The following is a 13,641-nucleotide window of genomic DNA, read 5'->3' on the forward strand; positions in this document are numbered from 1 at the left end:
CGCCCGGTGACTTAGCACAATACCAACCCCTGCACATCCCACCGCAGCAGCCTCTGGATCACCAGAGGTGCGTAGCCGGAAGCGAGTGGAGACTGACGGGGCGGTTAACTCAATCACTGTGCTTGCATCTTGAATTATCGTTTCTGAGACACATCACACATCAATACCAAGCGAGTCCAGTGTGAGTGCAAGAGCAGCTTGTTGTCCTGCTTGCTTCAGAATGTGAACATTGAACGCGGCCAGATAGAGTGGGTGTCGAGGCTTGAGGACTGATTTGGAGATTCCTGAAGATGTCGGCACCATGTGACGAGCAGATGCTGCACGCAAAACCGATGCATGACGAACGGAGTCATCAGTCCTAAGTGCTGGGTCTACAAGGAGAGAGTTATTAATGGGGTGGGGAGAGGGGGAAGGAAAAGTATGTGAAGGAGAAAGAAGGGAGGCCTCAGCACTAGCCTGTTTTCGCTACAGGTAGGGCGACCTGATTGATGGCACCATGCGACGGCTGATGTGGCATGAGTTTATTTGTGTATGCGCTATTCATTCAGTGCTATTCATTCATGTGCATTCATTCAGTCACGAAGAGACTGGACCTTAACGTGGTGTGACGGTTCGCGCACCTCAGCGATCCATTGAGCTATACTGGAGAGTGCCCCGCGACACTCACAGAGTTCTCACACACCCAGGTTGGTCAATGGTTAGAGGTCTGTCGAACATAGTCTCCTGGCCCTCCAGGTTGGGGGTTGGAACATGTGGTGACTTGTTCCGTAGAAGTGGTAATGCATTTGCATTACCTGCCAAACACCGCTGACTTGCGGTTAGGCTTTTTAGCCAAAGGCTTTGGTTGAGAACGCTAATCGTCCTCCTGTCTAGGTATGGGCTCCCTGGTAGTATCCCAGCCCACGTACAACCATGAATTTGTCCGTCATACTGATAATCATGCAAGTGATACGAATGTTGACCAATCTTCACTACCGAGGCATTCAAACAAAAAAGGCAGACCGTGCCCTGAATCAGAAATGGGCCATATGTCTAAAACCATCTTGGCAGTAAACTACAGGAACATAATTCGGGAATGAAAACATATGCATTATTTATGGGATTGGGACTTGTCTCAAGGAGAGCCGTCAGCGAGGTGGACAGTACTGTATCCATCTCCGATTTTGCCTGGGGTGTTTGAGTGCTGCCTGTCATCCTTCCCTTCATGTGCATTTCCCGTTTTCCATCCATGTTAAGCTAATGAAAGCATGAAAATCCTGTTTTGGTATATAAGGTTAACGGTCTGAACACGTCATAATTGTCGGTTATTTTTGTGAACATTTTGGAACTGCTTGCCTTGGTCGACCATGCTCATGCTGTTTTTTTTCAGGGTACAAAAGTTAACAAGTCCGTGTTCTTGGTGTTTTTCCAAGGGGATCAGTTGCGCACACGCGTGAAGAAGATTTGTGAGGGGTACGTATTCATTTTCAAGCTTGTGGAATCCCTCAGTTTGACGGTTTTTCCCGCTAAACCTGAAAAGCCTTCCTGTCCTCAAACTTATTGATATAACCAGTAAAATTAATCTCAAGTGACTGCATTACCTACGTTGAGCGATTTTTTCATCTATGATACAGACTGATAGTCAGACCAGGTGTTTAAACATGATATATTAAGTCCAGTGAACATTACCGTCAATTTTTTTACATCTCACAGCGGGACATGGTTTTGTAACGAAAGCTTGAAACACAGTCGATATTTCAGTTTGCCGAGCAGTTGCCAGCATTCTGGATGCGTACTACACGTTCGAGTCCATCTCTGCAACCACTGTTCACACTATAAATTTTTGGAGACTGTCAACTGATGGTACCCACCACAGTTAAGCCCTTTTCTCTGGGAACATTAATCTCTAGCTCTACTAAGTTTTGCAGAGACAACTGGGTGTGTAGTTCATTCATCATGTATTCCGTTAAGTTCAATCTGGAGCACACAGGCTTGTGTAGTGTTTAAAGCAGGTTGCGTTTATGTGGTGTTACATTTGGGCAAGTGTTCATCGTCGTTTGTGGTGCTAATCGTTTTCTGAACAAACGTGACATGCTTGCTGAGCATACATTCTTCAAGCGAACATTTATAAGTCAAGTGACGAGTGTCTTAAACCTCCTTGAAGACCATCTAGGACCAGTGTTGGTTGGGCACATTGATGACTACCTCCCTCGCAACATCAGCCTTGGACGTAATAGATGCTGAAGTGCGGTCTTTAAAGTATGTTGCTCTCGCCAACTACTAGTTATATTCACTATTAGAAAGTTGAAGTTGGTGCGTTCATAAAATCACAGACCTAGTCGTTCGGTTAATCAAGGCACTGCGCAGTACACACCTAATAAGCAGTTTTTCAGCGTCGACAGTCGCAACCACTGTCTCAGGAGTAGAGAATACAAAAATATGACTACATTCTACCCTCAGACTGTTCTTTGGGTGACTGACGAACAGACACTCAGTTTGGGATACAATTTCCTAGGAACTGGTCGGGCTTCGTTGTTTCAGTTCAGTTATGTGCCAGGCGTTCAACTAGCCTTTGCTGATTATTCGTTTTCGATAAAAGTTGTTGAGCGAAGTTCTGAGAATTTTATCCCCTTCAATTTACAGATTCCACGCCAGTATTTCTCCTTGCCCGGATTCGCAAGCCGACAGGCGTAATATGGCGATCGAAGTGATGGGAAAGATTGAAGACTTGGAAACCGTGCTTGCTCAGACTAAGGAACATCGTCAGCGCATATTGGAGACTGCGGCCAAAAATATTCGTGTGTGGTTCATCAAAGTTCGCAAAATCAAAGCGATCTACCATACGTTGAACTTGTTTAATCTGGATGTTACCACTAAATGTATGGTTGGAGAGTGCTGGTGCGCGGTCAACGATGTGGATAAAATTCATCTGGCTTTGCGTCGTGGTATGGAACGCAGTAACAGCACATTGCAACCTATTCTTAATGGTCTGGTAACGCGTGAAAGCCCACCCACCTACCACCGTACAAACAAATTCACAGCAGCATTTCAAAATATCATTGATGCCTATGGCGTTGCTCGTTATCGGGAAGTCAATCCGGCAATCTTTACGGTGATTACCTTCCCGTTCCTGTTTGCTGTCATGTTTGGTGATGCAGGACATGGTTTGCTCATGTTCCTATTCGCCTTGTGGATGGTGGTCTGCGAACGAAGTTTAATGGTAAGGAATCCGGTTTAGCTCATTTTTACGCGCGTTAGTTGTTTGTCTCTGTAAGAGTTCATATTCAATGCCTGGAATTCGATTTTCTCGAGTCTGTCGGTCAGTTTATCAGGTATAAGCCATGTACTTCTAGGTGCACGTTGCTTCCAGATACTACAGTTCCGATCACCGGAAAATGGGAGAGCGTAGGTGCTACAGCCAAGCATTTGGGTGGGGGAGACGACTTTTTTTTATTTAGTTCGGGAACTGGACAGCTACGCGTCTAAGGCGATAGCTTTGATGCACGAACGACACTAACTGGCCGATTGGACCATTTCTGTCAGTGTCACCAACCATTGGTTAGTTGAGTTCCGGGGTCCAAATCCAGAGTGTGGCAGTTGTCGACCCGACTCAGCTTATCAGCGTTTTCATACTTCGTTCCTAGGTCACACACTGTCCACCTCTCGATCGCTTTCGCTCAAAGCAGGGCTCGGCAAAAAAATCTCTGTGGGGTAGACGGTCTTCTGGCATATGGAGTACATGTCCTAACCAGCGTAACCTATGAAGTGTGGGTAATTCATCTATCGCGGGAGAGTTACTTCTTTCCAGGACCACCTGGCGTACATTAACATTACTAATCCGATGTTCCTACCAGGCCCCACTAATGCTTCGGAGACACCGATGGTCAAACACTGACATCTTTCGTATGTTCTTTGCGCGTAGAAGCCACGTCTCTGATCCATAGGGCAGTATGAATCGCGGATTTACTGACCCGACCTCTGCCTCTTGACTTCCCTTGTCTAGGCTTAGGCAGCCCGGCAGCCCTCTTGCTTCTTTCCAGTGGCATGGCAGGTAGGCACCGAAAAGGTGTTGCGACACATCAATAACAAACGTGAAGAAAAGTAGTGAGAGAGTTCAGCCTTGTCTTACACCACTAAAGTTGGCCGATAACTTGCTATACACTCATACATACATCGTACAAGCTCACGTGCAGCGCCTCCATAAGAAATATAGATTTGGAAGGGGTTCCAGAATACTAGTGAAAGAGCCGTACTGTGTTGATACGCGACGGATTCTCGAAGCAGTCTGTATACTGCAGATCGTGCTGAAGAATGCCAATGGGGTGTCGAATAAGAAGGGCTATATCGAGCTGGTTAAAGTTAGACTCCAATTAATCTCTTGTTTATGATGTCTGAACGAGTGTGCGGCGCAAACTGCTTAGGAACTTGAGACGGCTCATTGGTTAAGGCGCGAACTTATTGACCGGAAGGTCCGTGGTTCGAATCCTATCTCGGTATCTTGCCTTTCGTTTAGGCTTGGGCAACCTGGTACTATCTTGGCCCTTGTGCTTCTCTCAGAGTTCATGCGCCCAGACGGTGTTACAGCTTATATATATATATATATATATATATATATTGTGGAGTAAAACAAACGAGGGCTTCATTTGAACTTCATGATAAAGCTATCTGTTTTTAGTTGATCCTGAAGCTCTGTGTGAATGAATGATTTTCTTGAGATTCGCGGAACACCGATGTGATGGGTTGTCATCTGCCACACTCTTCTGAGACGATCGGCTTCAGGGCTTCTTCGATTGTTAATAATGTGATTGATTATTTTAAACCCTTCCGAGAGGCAGGAAAAGCAATTAGTTTGAACATTAAGTAAATGTAAAAAGCGGACAAAAATGATATGATGTTTGGAAGACATTCGAGTGCGAAAGTCTGTATGGACGCCTTAACTTAGTGGAATGTCTATTGTTCATTGTATGGACACCTCAGAATGCCACTCTTCACTCCACTTCTTATTTCTGAATGTTTCCTATATAATTTCCTGGTCGCTTATCGTCCGATTAGTTAGGATTTTTTTACGTTTGACGGAAGAGAGTGTTCTTTTTGTCTCCCACCGTACTATTCTGGATAATTCGCTTTCTCTGCACTCCATGGTTTTCGCTGACTCTAATATCTGCATTTTTCGGTTCCAGGCGAAAAAGTCCACAAATGAAGTTTGGCAAATGTTCTTTTCCGGCCGTTACATTCTCCTGCTTATGGGCATCTTCTCAATCTACACAGGCCTTATATACAACGACGTTTTCTCGCGTTCGCTCAACATATTTGGTTCATCTTGGTATCCCACATATGACCAGGCCACCTTGACCAAGCATGACTTCTTGCAGTTGAACCCGCTCACCGTCAACCAAACGACAGACCGTATGTTCGCCGGTTACCCATACCCTTTCGGTCTGGATCCCGTTTGGCAGTTGGCAACAAACAAAATCATGCTGACCAATTCAATCAAGATGAAGATGTCCATCATTCTTGGGGTTCTACACATGTTGATGGGTATATTTTTGGGCGCTTTTAATTATCGGTACGTCATAGGTGAAAGTCTGGTTCGGTCGGGGCAGTCACTGTAATTCATAATTGTACACGTGTTGTCCTTGAAGAGTCGACAGTGCTTCTTTTGTAGCTTCAAATCTTCATTTCAGCTAGGGCCAAATGGAGACCTGTTTAGGGCATTCAAGTACCAGTACTTGCCGCGTGTGTATCTCGGTTATTATTGTTATGATTATAGCCTCCTATGGTTCAGCTCAGTAACACCGCATCTCACGCTGCCCGTAGACGAACAAAATGCTTTTTAGGTAGCAACGTAATGAGTCTTCGAATATCCTTCGCTCGAAGAGGTTGAGCTTTGCTCTCATAAAGGTGTGTTGATCAAATAGGTGCTCTGTAAACTGAACCGTAGCGAAGTACTGGTGTCACCGTCGCTGCAGCTGTTCAAGATCTTCGACAGCGGTTGTGGCTTTGGCGGTCCGCAACTCAATTCCAGCGGTCATTTTCGCAGGCGGCCATTTGATTCTTCAAGTACGTAGAATATTCAACCAATTCGATTATTCTGCCAGCACGACCAATCGTGATGATCGGTTTAAAAAGTGGTTCTACATGTTTCTAGTGAGAGAACGGTTTCGTGACGTTGGTAGTCTGAGATTCGGGAATTTTCAGTGGATATTTCTTTCTCTAGATGGAACTGAAAGCCGAGGGTCATTGTACGGACGTTACATCCTTAGTGGGGATTATCAGCGACGCGCGTCTTATCTATCTCCTGGACAGTTTCGTACCCGCGATGAAACAGCAGTACAGTCTTTCGTAATGGTTTTCTGCTGGTATCAAACAGGTCAGCATGTTCCGTATGGTTTGCTTCCGAAGTGGAGTTTACCGTTTATGGCCGCGTCACAGCGATACGATGTGAAGCATACAGCTACCGGCATTGGTGAGCTGGGAAACGCATAGTTTCCCGCTCCTTCATGCAAGTGTTTCGAATTGTGTTGAAGTGAGCCGACGGTCATTGAGTGCACGTGGTACATTGGTGTCATGGATAGCGAATCGATGGCTACGGATGTTCCATTTGACGGGGGCTTAGGAAAGATCTAGAAGCATGAGGATCGCAGGCAGTTTTTAGAATAGCAGATATATAATAAGAACACTCAAATCAGCAATGCTGTTGACCAACGTAGGTTTCAAAGCTCAGCTCGAACTATTGCCCGGAGGAGCAATGAATAACGTTTTAGTGCATGGCGATGCCTCGCTGTCCGGTATCTGGCCTAGGTGTGGATTTATAACAGGACTAGTTCAGAAATGGTGCGAGAAAGCACACATTAGCCCATGTAGGAATGCTGTGCTTTCGTATTTTACCGTGTGGTTTCGTGGTTTACCCCTGTATCCTCTTCCTCACGCTTTTATATGAGCCGGTAATGTGCGTTATTCTTCACAAGTTTGTGGTACATCAGCCCGCGGAGCATTTACAGGAGACAACCTCCGCTCATCCGCTTACACCCGAAGGATGTCTTCTGTTCCCCAACTGATAAACTGTAGCTCTGCTTCCAGTATAACATTGTAGCCTTGCCATTGCTTTTACTTCCACTGATTTTGCTGTCCGCATCGACGTTTATCTGACTGGTGAACCGACCCGATACCAGAATGACCAAATCCCTGTATTCGTTTTGCAGTTTCTTCAATGAACCACTCAGCATTTGGTGCGAGCTGGTGCCCCAAGTACTGTTTATCTCCTCCATCTTCTTCTACTTGATTGTGTTGATATTCTACAAGTGGATCGGCTTTTCGGCCGAACAGTCAGCCGTTGCTCCGAGCCTCCTAATTAGTAAGTAAATTTGTTGGTAAAATTTCCGGGTATGGGAAACTTAACTGATTGAAAAGCCATATTTCCCATTGTGGGATGAAGTGTTGCATTCTAGATATTTCATGCCTCACTTCAAAAATCTCGGTCTTCGCTTAACTCCAGAGACTACCCTTGAGGATCAGAACTAAAACTGTAAGCTGTGGCTATTGGTATTGACGCTAACAGCCTATATACTCTTTCTTCTGGACTCCATTCTTCGTCAGCTTGGTTTGTTTGAACGGAGCTCAGTATGTTTTCGGTCTGAGTCATTCTTGCCCAATAGTCATGGAAAAATAACCCACCACAGTGTTTTCTCAATCAGCTATCTGAACTCCTCGGGAAATTACACCTGTTGTTGGTCCCTTTAGACTACTATTGTATACTGTTCAGGGGGAGTAGCTCCTCTTTAGAGATGTCTGTCTCGAGAACTGTAGTCCTGCATGGCATAGCATAAATATTCCCCTCGTTCATCAATCCCATCGAATGTCCGATTAAAATCAGGTGACCTAATGCGGCTCATTTTGCCCGACACCGTAGTGTGATTGTCATGCTAATATGCATTCACGATAGGTTGATTGCCACTCACTACATTAACTGATACAGTGCCGCTTTTTTGCAGACCTGATCAATATGGTTCGATTCAGCTACAGCAACGACGGTCCACCGGCAACACATACCTTCTATTCTGGACAGGTATGTATGTTCGTAATCTCCGACACGATATTCTGTGTGCGGCGAATTCCGGTCGCTTCCAGTAATATTTTTTACTATCTTGATTGGTTCAAATTACAGACCTTGGTTGGCATTGTCATATCATATTCTATTCTAAAAAGGAAGCTTAACTGATGTCTCAGTCAGCCTCACGGTATGATTTGCTTAAGTCGCCTAGTAACACTAGTATTCGGTAACTTGGGTTTTGCGGATGTCTAAAATCATTCAGCCCTATCACCCCTTCGGTGCCTAACTGCCATGCCACCCGAAGGAATCACCGGGGCTGGTATTTTGCCAAGTTGCCCAAGTTTCGACAGGGAAAGTCGAGAGGCAGAGGTCGGGTTCGAACCACGGACCTTCCGTTCAGTAAGTTCGCGCTCTGACCACTGTGCCATCTCACGATTGGTTTGCACCAATTCGTTTAGAACGTGTTTCTTAAAATTCCGTTTTTTATGGTGATTGTGGCCAAAATTTTTCCATTCCATAATGAGACTTCAGTGAAAAAAAACGTGGATCGTCCTCTGATTCTGTTTCTTGCTCGCGGGTTTATCGAATTAATCAGTTCTTCGTATTTTAGCAATCACCACGACAAGACCCAGTCAACACCGTTCTTGACGATAACCTGTTTTTTTTTAAATGCCCCGTAGCAAACAATCCAAACCATTCTGATGGTTATCGCGATAATCAGCGTACCGTGGATGCTCCTGACTAAGCCGTTGATTCTTTTGATGCGCCATCGAGCTATTGTCAAGGTAATGTGGTAACTTTTTTGTATTCTTCGGTGTTTATCACTTAGTCTTGTCCACAATAAACGTCGGATGGGACCTTCCTTTCCCATCTCGAAAAATACTTGAATATTTCTGTCCTTAACTCTATACCTCTCTTCGTCACATCGTTTTTTTTCAACTCCACTCTTCCGTAACATTGTTAGACTATCAACATTCCAGTGTTTGAGCTGGGGATAACCTCATTACATCCAACGCCCTGTCCAGCAGTAGAACCGAGTTCCCTAACACCGTCCAGCACCATTGCGGTGTTTGAAGTCCGTTGGCATGCCATAATTATGTCATTGAATCCATACTTTCTAGTGAAATTCCTACAAATCTATTGCCGCTTATGTTGCCATTCCTCACAGTATTCAGCCTATTTGTTAGGATCGGAGTCGACCGATATTCTTTGTCAGCGTCCAATCTGGGTCGTCTCAGACCTCTAGGCGACTTGAACTTGGTCCGCACATGCTCCGTAACCGGCTAATGTGATGAGCACATTGGTTCACTTGTGTTTGCTCAATCTGGGTTGTGCATTTTATCTCCCATAGTTACTGTCGCCAATCTGCGAACTGACTTGGTTGTAGCAGTTACCACGGTTTAGTTGATTCGCGGTGAGCAACCGTTTTAGGCTTTTGAAATCTTCGTTTTCAGTTGAAAGTGAAGTCGATTCCCTTTCATTGACAGAATGGTGTGATTCGGTCATACATACTAATTATTTTTGCCACACTCTCATCTACTTGCTAACTGAAGCGCGCTGCTCGTTCTGCTGCTGCCGCCGATGTTTGTGATATCGCCTATGTGGATGTCGGAGGATTGTCCAACGCGGGTATGATGGAAGAGCCTCTGATCGCTGACGGCGATAGTGGAGCTGGTTATCACGACACTACCCCACTTCACACCTCTTCTAGTAGACTGTCTAAAGCCTCCACCACAACACAGACAAGTACTTCAAGTTTGGCTAGTCAAACAGAAAAAGTGAGTTTTATTGAAACTGGCTCTCTGATTAATTCCTCTTTTCTGTTTCCCCTTCTCTTCATCATGCTTTTTTGTCAAATGTTCGAATGCAACCGTTGCTATTTCGTGATTGATCCCCGTCATCGCAATCGCTACTACTGGGTCTGCAACTCCAGGGTCGTGGTGGGAACCCTCTAACCACAACAGACAATGTCTCTTCTGAAAAGATCATCCTCAATGATGGTCTTCAGTTGGGAGCCCATGGTGATTCCCCCGAGTTGACTGAGGAGCCTGTAAGTTACTGGTCAACACGAACCTGAAAACCCGCTCACGGGGCGTTATTACCCAACCTTGCCTAATCGTGGCTTGTGTGCCTGTGTGCCGTAACACCATGTTGTCCTGCAATAACACTGCGGTTTTGGGTTACCAGCGGACTTCTCAGAACACTTGTTGTTGTACTTCCCACCGTGACTCGTCTGTCTGTCCGTCTGGCATGTTTGGTACACGGCTTGTGTTTATAACGCCTCACCTTGTTTTCTCCGTAATCTTTTTGTTGCAGTTCGACTTTGGCGATACCATGATCTACCAGTCGATCCACACAATTGAATACTGTCTCGGATGTATCTCCAATACGGCGTCCTATTTGCGTCTTTGGGCCTTGAGTTTGGCACATGCCCGTGAGTTGTGTCGTATCGTTGTCATGTTATTACAGTTGGCAGGAACCGGTGATTGTTCCTGTTAGTAGATAAAGAATTCCGGCAGAGGTTTTTCTCATACTATCATATGTATAGAGTATCGACAATAGACCAGACAGTTGAGTCTGTTCGCTGTTGTTGGTGTGTCAACTTTTTGTAACTCAGTGTACATTCACAAATATGACATCCGTCTGGCATGTTTGGTACACGGCTTGTGTTTATAACGCCTCACCTTGTTTTCTCCGTAATCTTTTTGTTGCAGTTCGACTTTGGCGATACCATGATCTACCAGTCGATCCACACAATTGAATACTGTCTCGGATGTATCTCCAATACGGCGTCCTATTTGCGTCTTTGGGCCTTGAGTTTGGCACATGCCCGTGAGTTGTGTCGTATCGTTGTCATGTTATTACAGTTGGCAGGAACCGGTGATTGTTCCTGTTAGTAGATAAAGAATTCCGGCAGAGGTTTTTCTCATACTATCATATGTATAGAGTATCGACAATAGACCAGACAGTTGAGTCTGTTCGCTGTTGTTGGTGTGTCAACTTTTTGTAACTCAGTGTACATTCACAAATATGACAAGTATACTTTTAATTCCCCCCCCCCACACGTTCTCACAGAGCTCTCTGAAGTCTTGTGGACCATGGTCTTTCACATCGGGTTGAGTATCAATGGCTACTACGGCGGTGTCGTCCTCGTTATAATCTTCTTTTTCTGGGCTGTTCTGACGGTTGGTATTCTCCTGCTGATGGAAGGTTTATCCGCCTTCTTGCATACACTTCGTCTTCACTGGTACGTTCGCCCTTTTGACTCTCCTCGTCATCATCTTGATAAACGGACTTTGTAATCTATCTTCAACCCACCATGCTTATTTCCCACCTTCAGGGTCGAGTTCCAGAACAAATTTTACAAAGGCGATGGCTACCTGTTCGCTCCGTTCTCGTTCCGTCAATGTGTCAGTGGGAAGTTGGATTCCTAACTGCTACCTCCGTTGCTTGCTTGCTTTCAATTTTATGAGTGTTGTGACAGCGCTTTCCTCATCATTCCGCCGTACCTCCCATTTCTGGTTACTGTTGTGATTCCGTTCCTTATTGTGCTGGATCACCTCACCCCGCTACTTCGCTATTATCCTTGCGACCTGATTGATTATTTGTGTTGTCGACTGGTGTCGTCTCTTGTGAACTCTCACCATCCTATTGCTAAACTAGCATAATACAACTCATTTCACTGCCATTGAATTCCATGGCCGCGTTTTCTTAGATATGCTAGTCGTACTTGGTTTTATGACCAAGTTTGCCTGTCACAGCTTATTCCATAATAGGTAAGGTTTTTTGATTCGGCGCAATAGACTCGTGTAGGATATATCAGATGCAAAGTCATGTGTTATCTAGTGATGTCACTCTCAGTTAGCCGCAATGTAATTTTATCATTTCGTTCCTGCGGGTCGTCTAGCTTCATCATCGTTCAGCCACCATGTCATTGATCGGTCTGCAAGGGAACTAGCTTCTAGCTGGCTTTGTCAGCCACCGTCAACGTCACTCCAGTGACAGTGTCGAGGCGAGACCGGTCGAACTCTGCAGCGCGAGGTAGGGCATGCCGACTTTTTCATCCTGGTTCATGATCCTAATTGCTCAACGATAATTTCCATGTTCAACTCCAGTATACATAGGGCGCTGGTATTATAGTGGATACTAGTGAATGTCACCTCGGCGGGACTCGAAACTACTTTGACGGTGACTGCCTGTCCCTTCCCATCCCAACCTTCTGGTTGCCCAAGATGGGACAGTCAACTAATGAAGATGTATTTTAGGAGCTGGGCTACATTTAACGGCAATTTAGAAGATACGGTTGGAATGGCTTGTTCACTGAGCTCAGTAATATTGTTATGAACACGCTGATGAAGGTTGCATGACAGGTACATCGTAGGTGTACGCACCGTCAACATCGAGAAATCGGATTCGCTGTGCTTTCAGACCGAAATTAAGGCGAACCGACCACGTATGGAGGGTACGGACACGTTTCGGGCTAATGACCATTCACCAATTAGTTGGTAAAGAGAAAGCCAGGTCATCATAAGTTTGCGAAGGCGATGTGCTTTCCTCGATATTTTATGTGACGAGACCGGATGACAAAGCAATGCAGGGTAAGAGTGACACGGTTAAATAAACGAAGGATAGCCGTTTCCAAGCCCAACATAACCACAGCGTTATCAGGTAGGAATTTTGAATCTGGGCTGCTGTTCCACACGTGCGTGCAGTTGTCTACCTGGTATGATGTATATTGGTAGGTTGCTTTTTCACTACAATTCGTACTCAACCACTCCTGGTGTACCCTTGACTATGATTCTTGATAGTCGAAATTCGTTGACCTGAGAGGTGGTGATGGCACCATCCTAGGATTCTCAGCCGTCCTCGAGCACACTGGATTGAGAAATTCTCTGAAAGATGCTGTTGTTTGGTTCTGTCAGTTTCCGGTTTAGCTATCAAAACGTGTAGTCCGGCGGTGATCTTCGTTCACAATGCACGGGTGTTTGTTTTTCAAGAGCTGACGATCCCTAAAAGCGCAATAAACTACTCTGTCTCGTTTTAATTTCCATTGCGAGTGGCAGGGCGCCTCCGGGGAGCTGTGCTTCAAGAAGGTGAGCAGCCTTACCACTTTCTAAGCACCGGATTGCGAGTGTACCGGGCAGGCACATTCCAAAGTAAGCGCTCACTGGGATAAAAGAATTCTCCGCAAATGACAGTATCCACAGCTTTGGACAGGGTGACATCACAGATAATGCCCGGAAGCGAGTCGGACCGGTCATCAGTTTTTGGGTGGCACTGAACAGAAGAGCGATTACCATTCGAAGAGGAGCAGGATGTGATCTGATCGAGGGGCGGTGACTTTACAACCTGTCCGATTGTAACTCGGTCACCACTGGTCACTAATAAAGGTAAGATAATCGTTCAGCTGTAACACCCTTTCGGTGCCGAAGGAACCACGAGGGCTTGGATACTGCCAGGTTGCCCAAGGCTACGCAGTGGAATTCGAGAGGCAGAAGTTGGGTTTGATCCGCGGACCTTCCGGTCAATAAATTCTTTCTCATCACCCCATTAGTAACACTCCGTCAGGAAGAGACTGGACCTTACCATGGTGTGACGGTTTGCGCACCTCA

At 45.5% G+C, this 13,641-nt stretch overlaps 1 protein-coding gene across 1 annotated transcript in view; it reads left to right on the forward strand.

Moving 5' to 3' along the window:
* T265_07972 (hypothetical protein) overlaps positions 1–11,727 on the forward strand; it is a gene marked incomplete at both ends in the record, with an annotated part of 23,191 nt that extends 11,464 nt beyond the window's left edge. Inside the window, 13 exon segments of the mRNA XM_009173649.1 lie at positions 1,370–1,452; positions 2,623–3,199; positions 5,160–5,545; positions 7,182–7,333; positions 7,971–8,044; positions 8,710–8,814; positions 9,583–9,807; positions 9,963–10,079; positions 10,346–10,488; positions 10,499–10,511; positions 10,744–10,909; positions 11,045–11,276; positions 11,370–11,727. Coding sequence (XP_009171913.1) covers positions 1,370–1,452; positions 2,623–3,199; positions 5,160–5,545; positions 7,182–7,333; positions 7,971–8,044; positions 8,710–8,814; positions 9,583–9,807; positions 9,963–10,079; positions 10,346–10,488; positions 10,499–10,511; positions 10,744–10,909; positions 11,045–11,276; positions 11,370–11,463 — 2,367 coding nt within the window.
* Between the last annotated feature and the right edge of the window lie 1,914 nt (positions 11,728–13,641).

The sequence above is a fragment of the Opisthorchis viverrini genome (assembly GCF_000715545.1).
Source record: "Opisthorchis viverrini unplaced genomic scaffold opera_v5_192, whole genome shotgun sequence".
In the NCBI taxonomy this organism is placed as follows: domain Eukaryota; kingdom Metazoa; phylum Platyhelminthes; class Trematoda; order Opisthorchiida; family Opisthorchiidae; genus Opisthorchis; species Opisthorchis viverrini.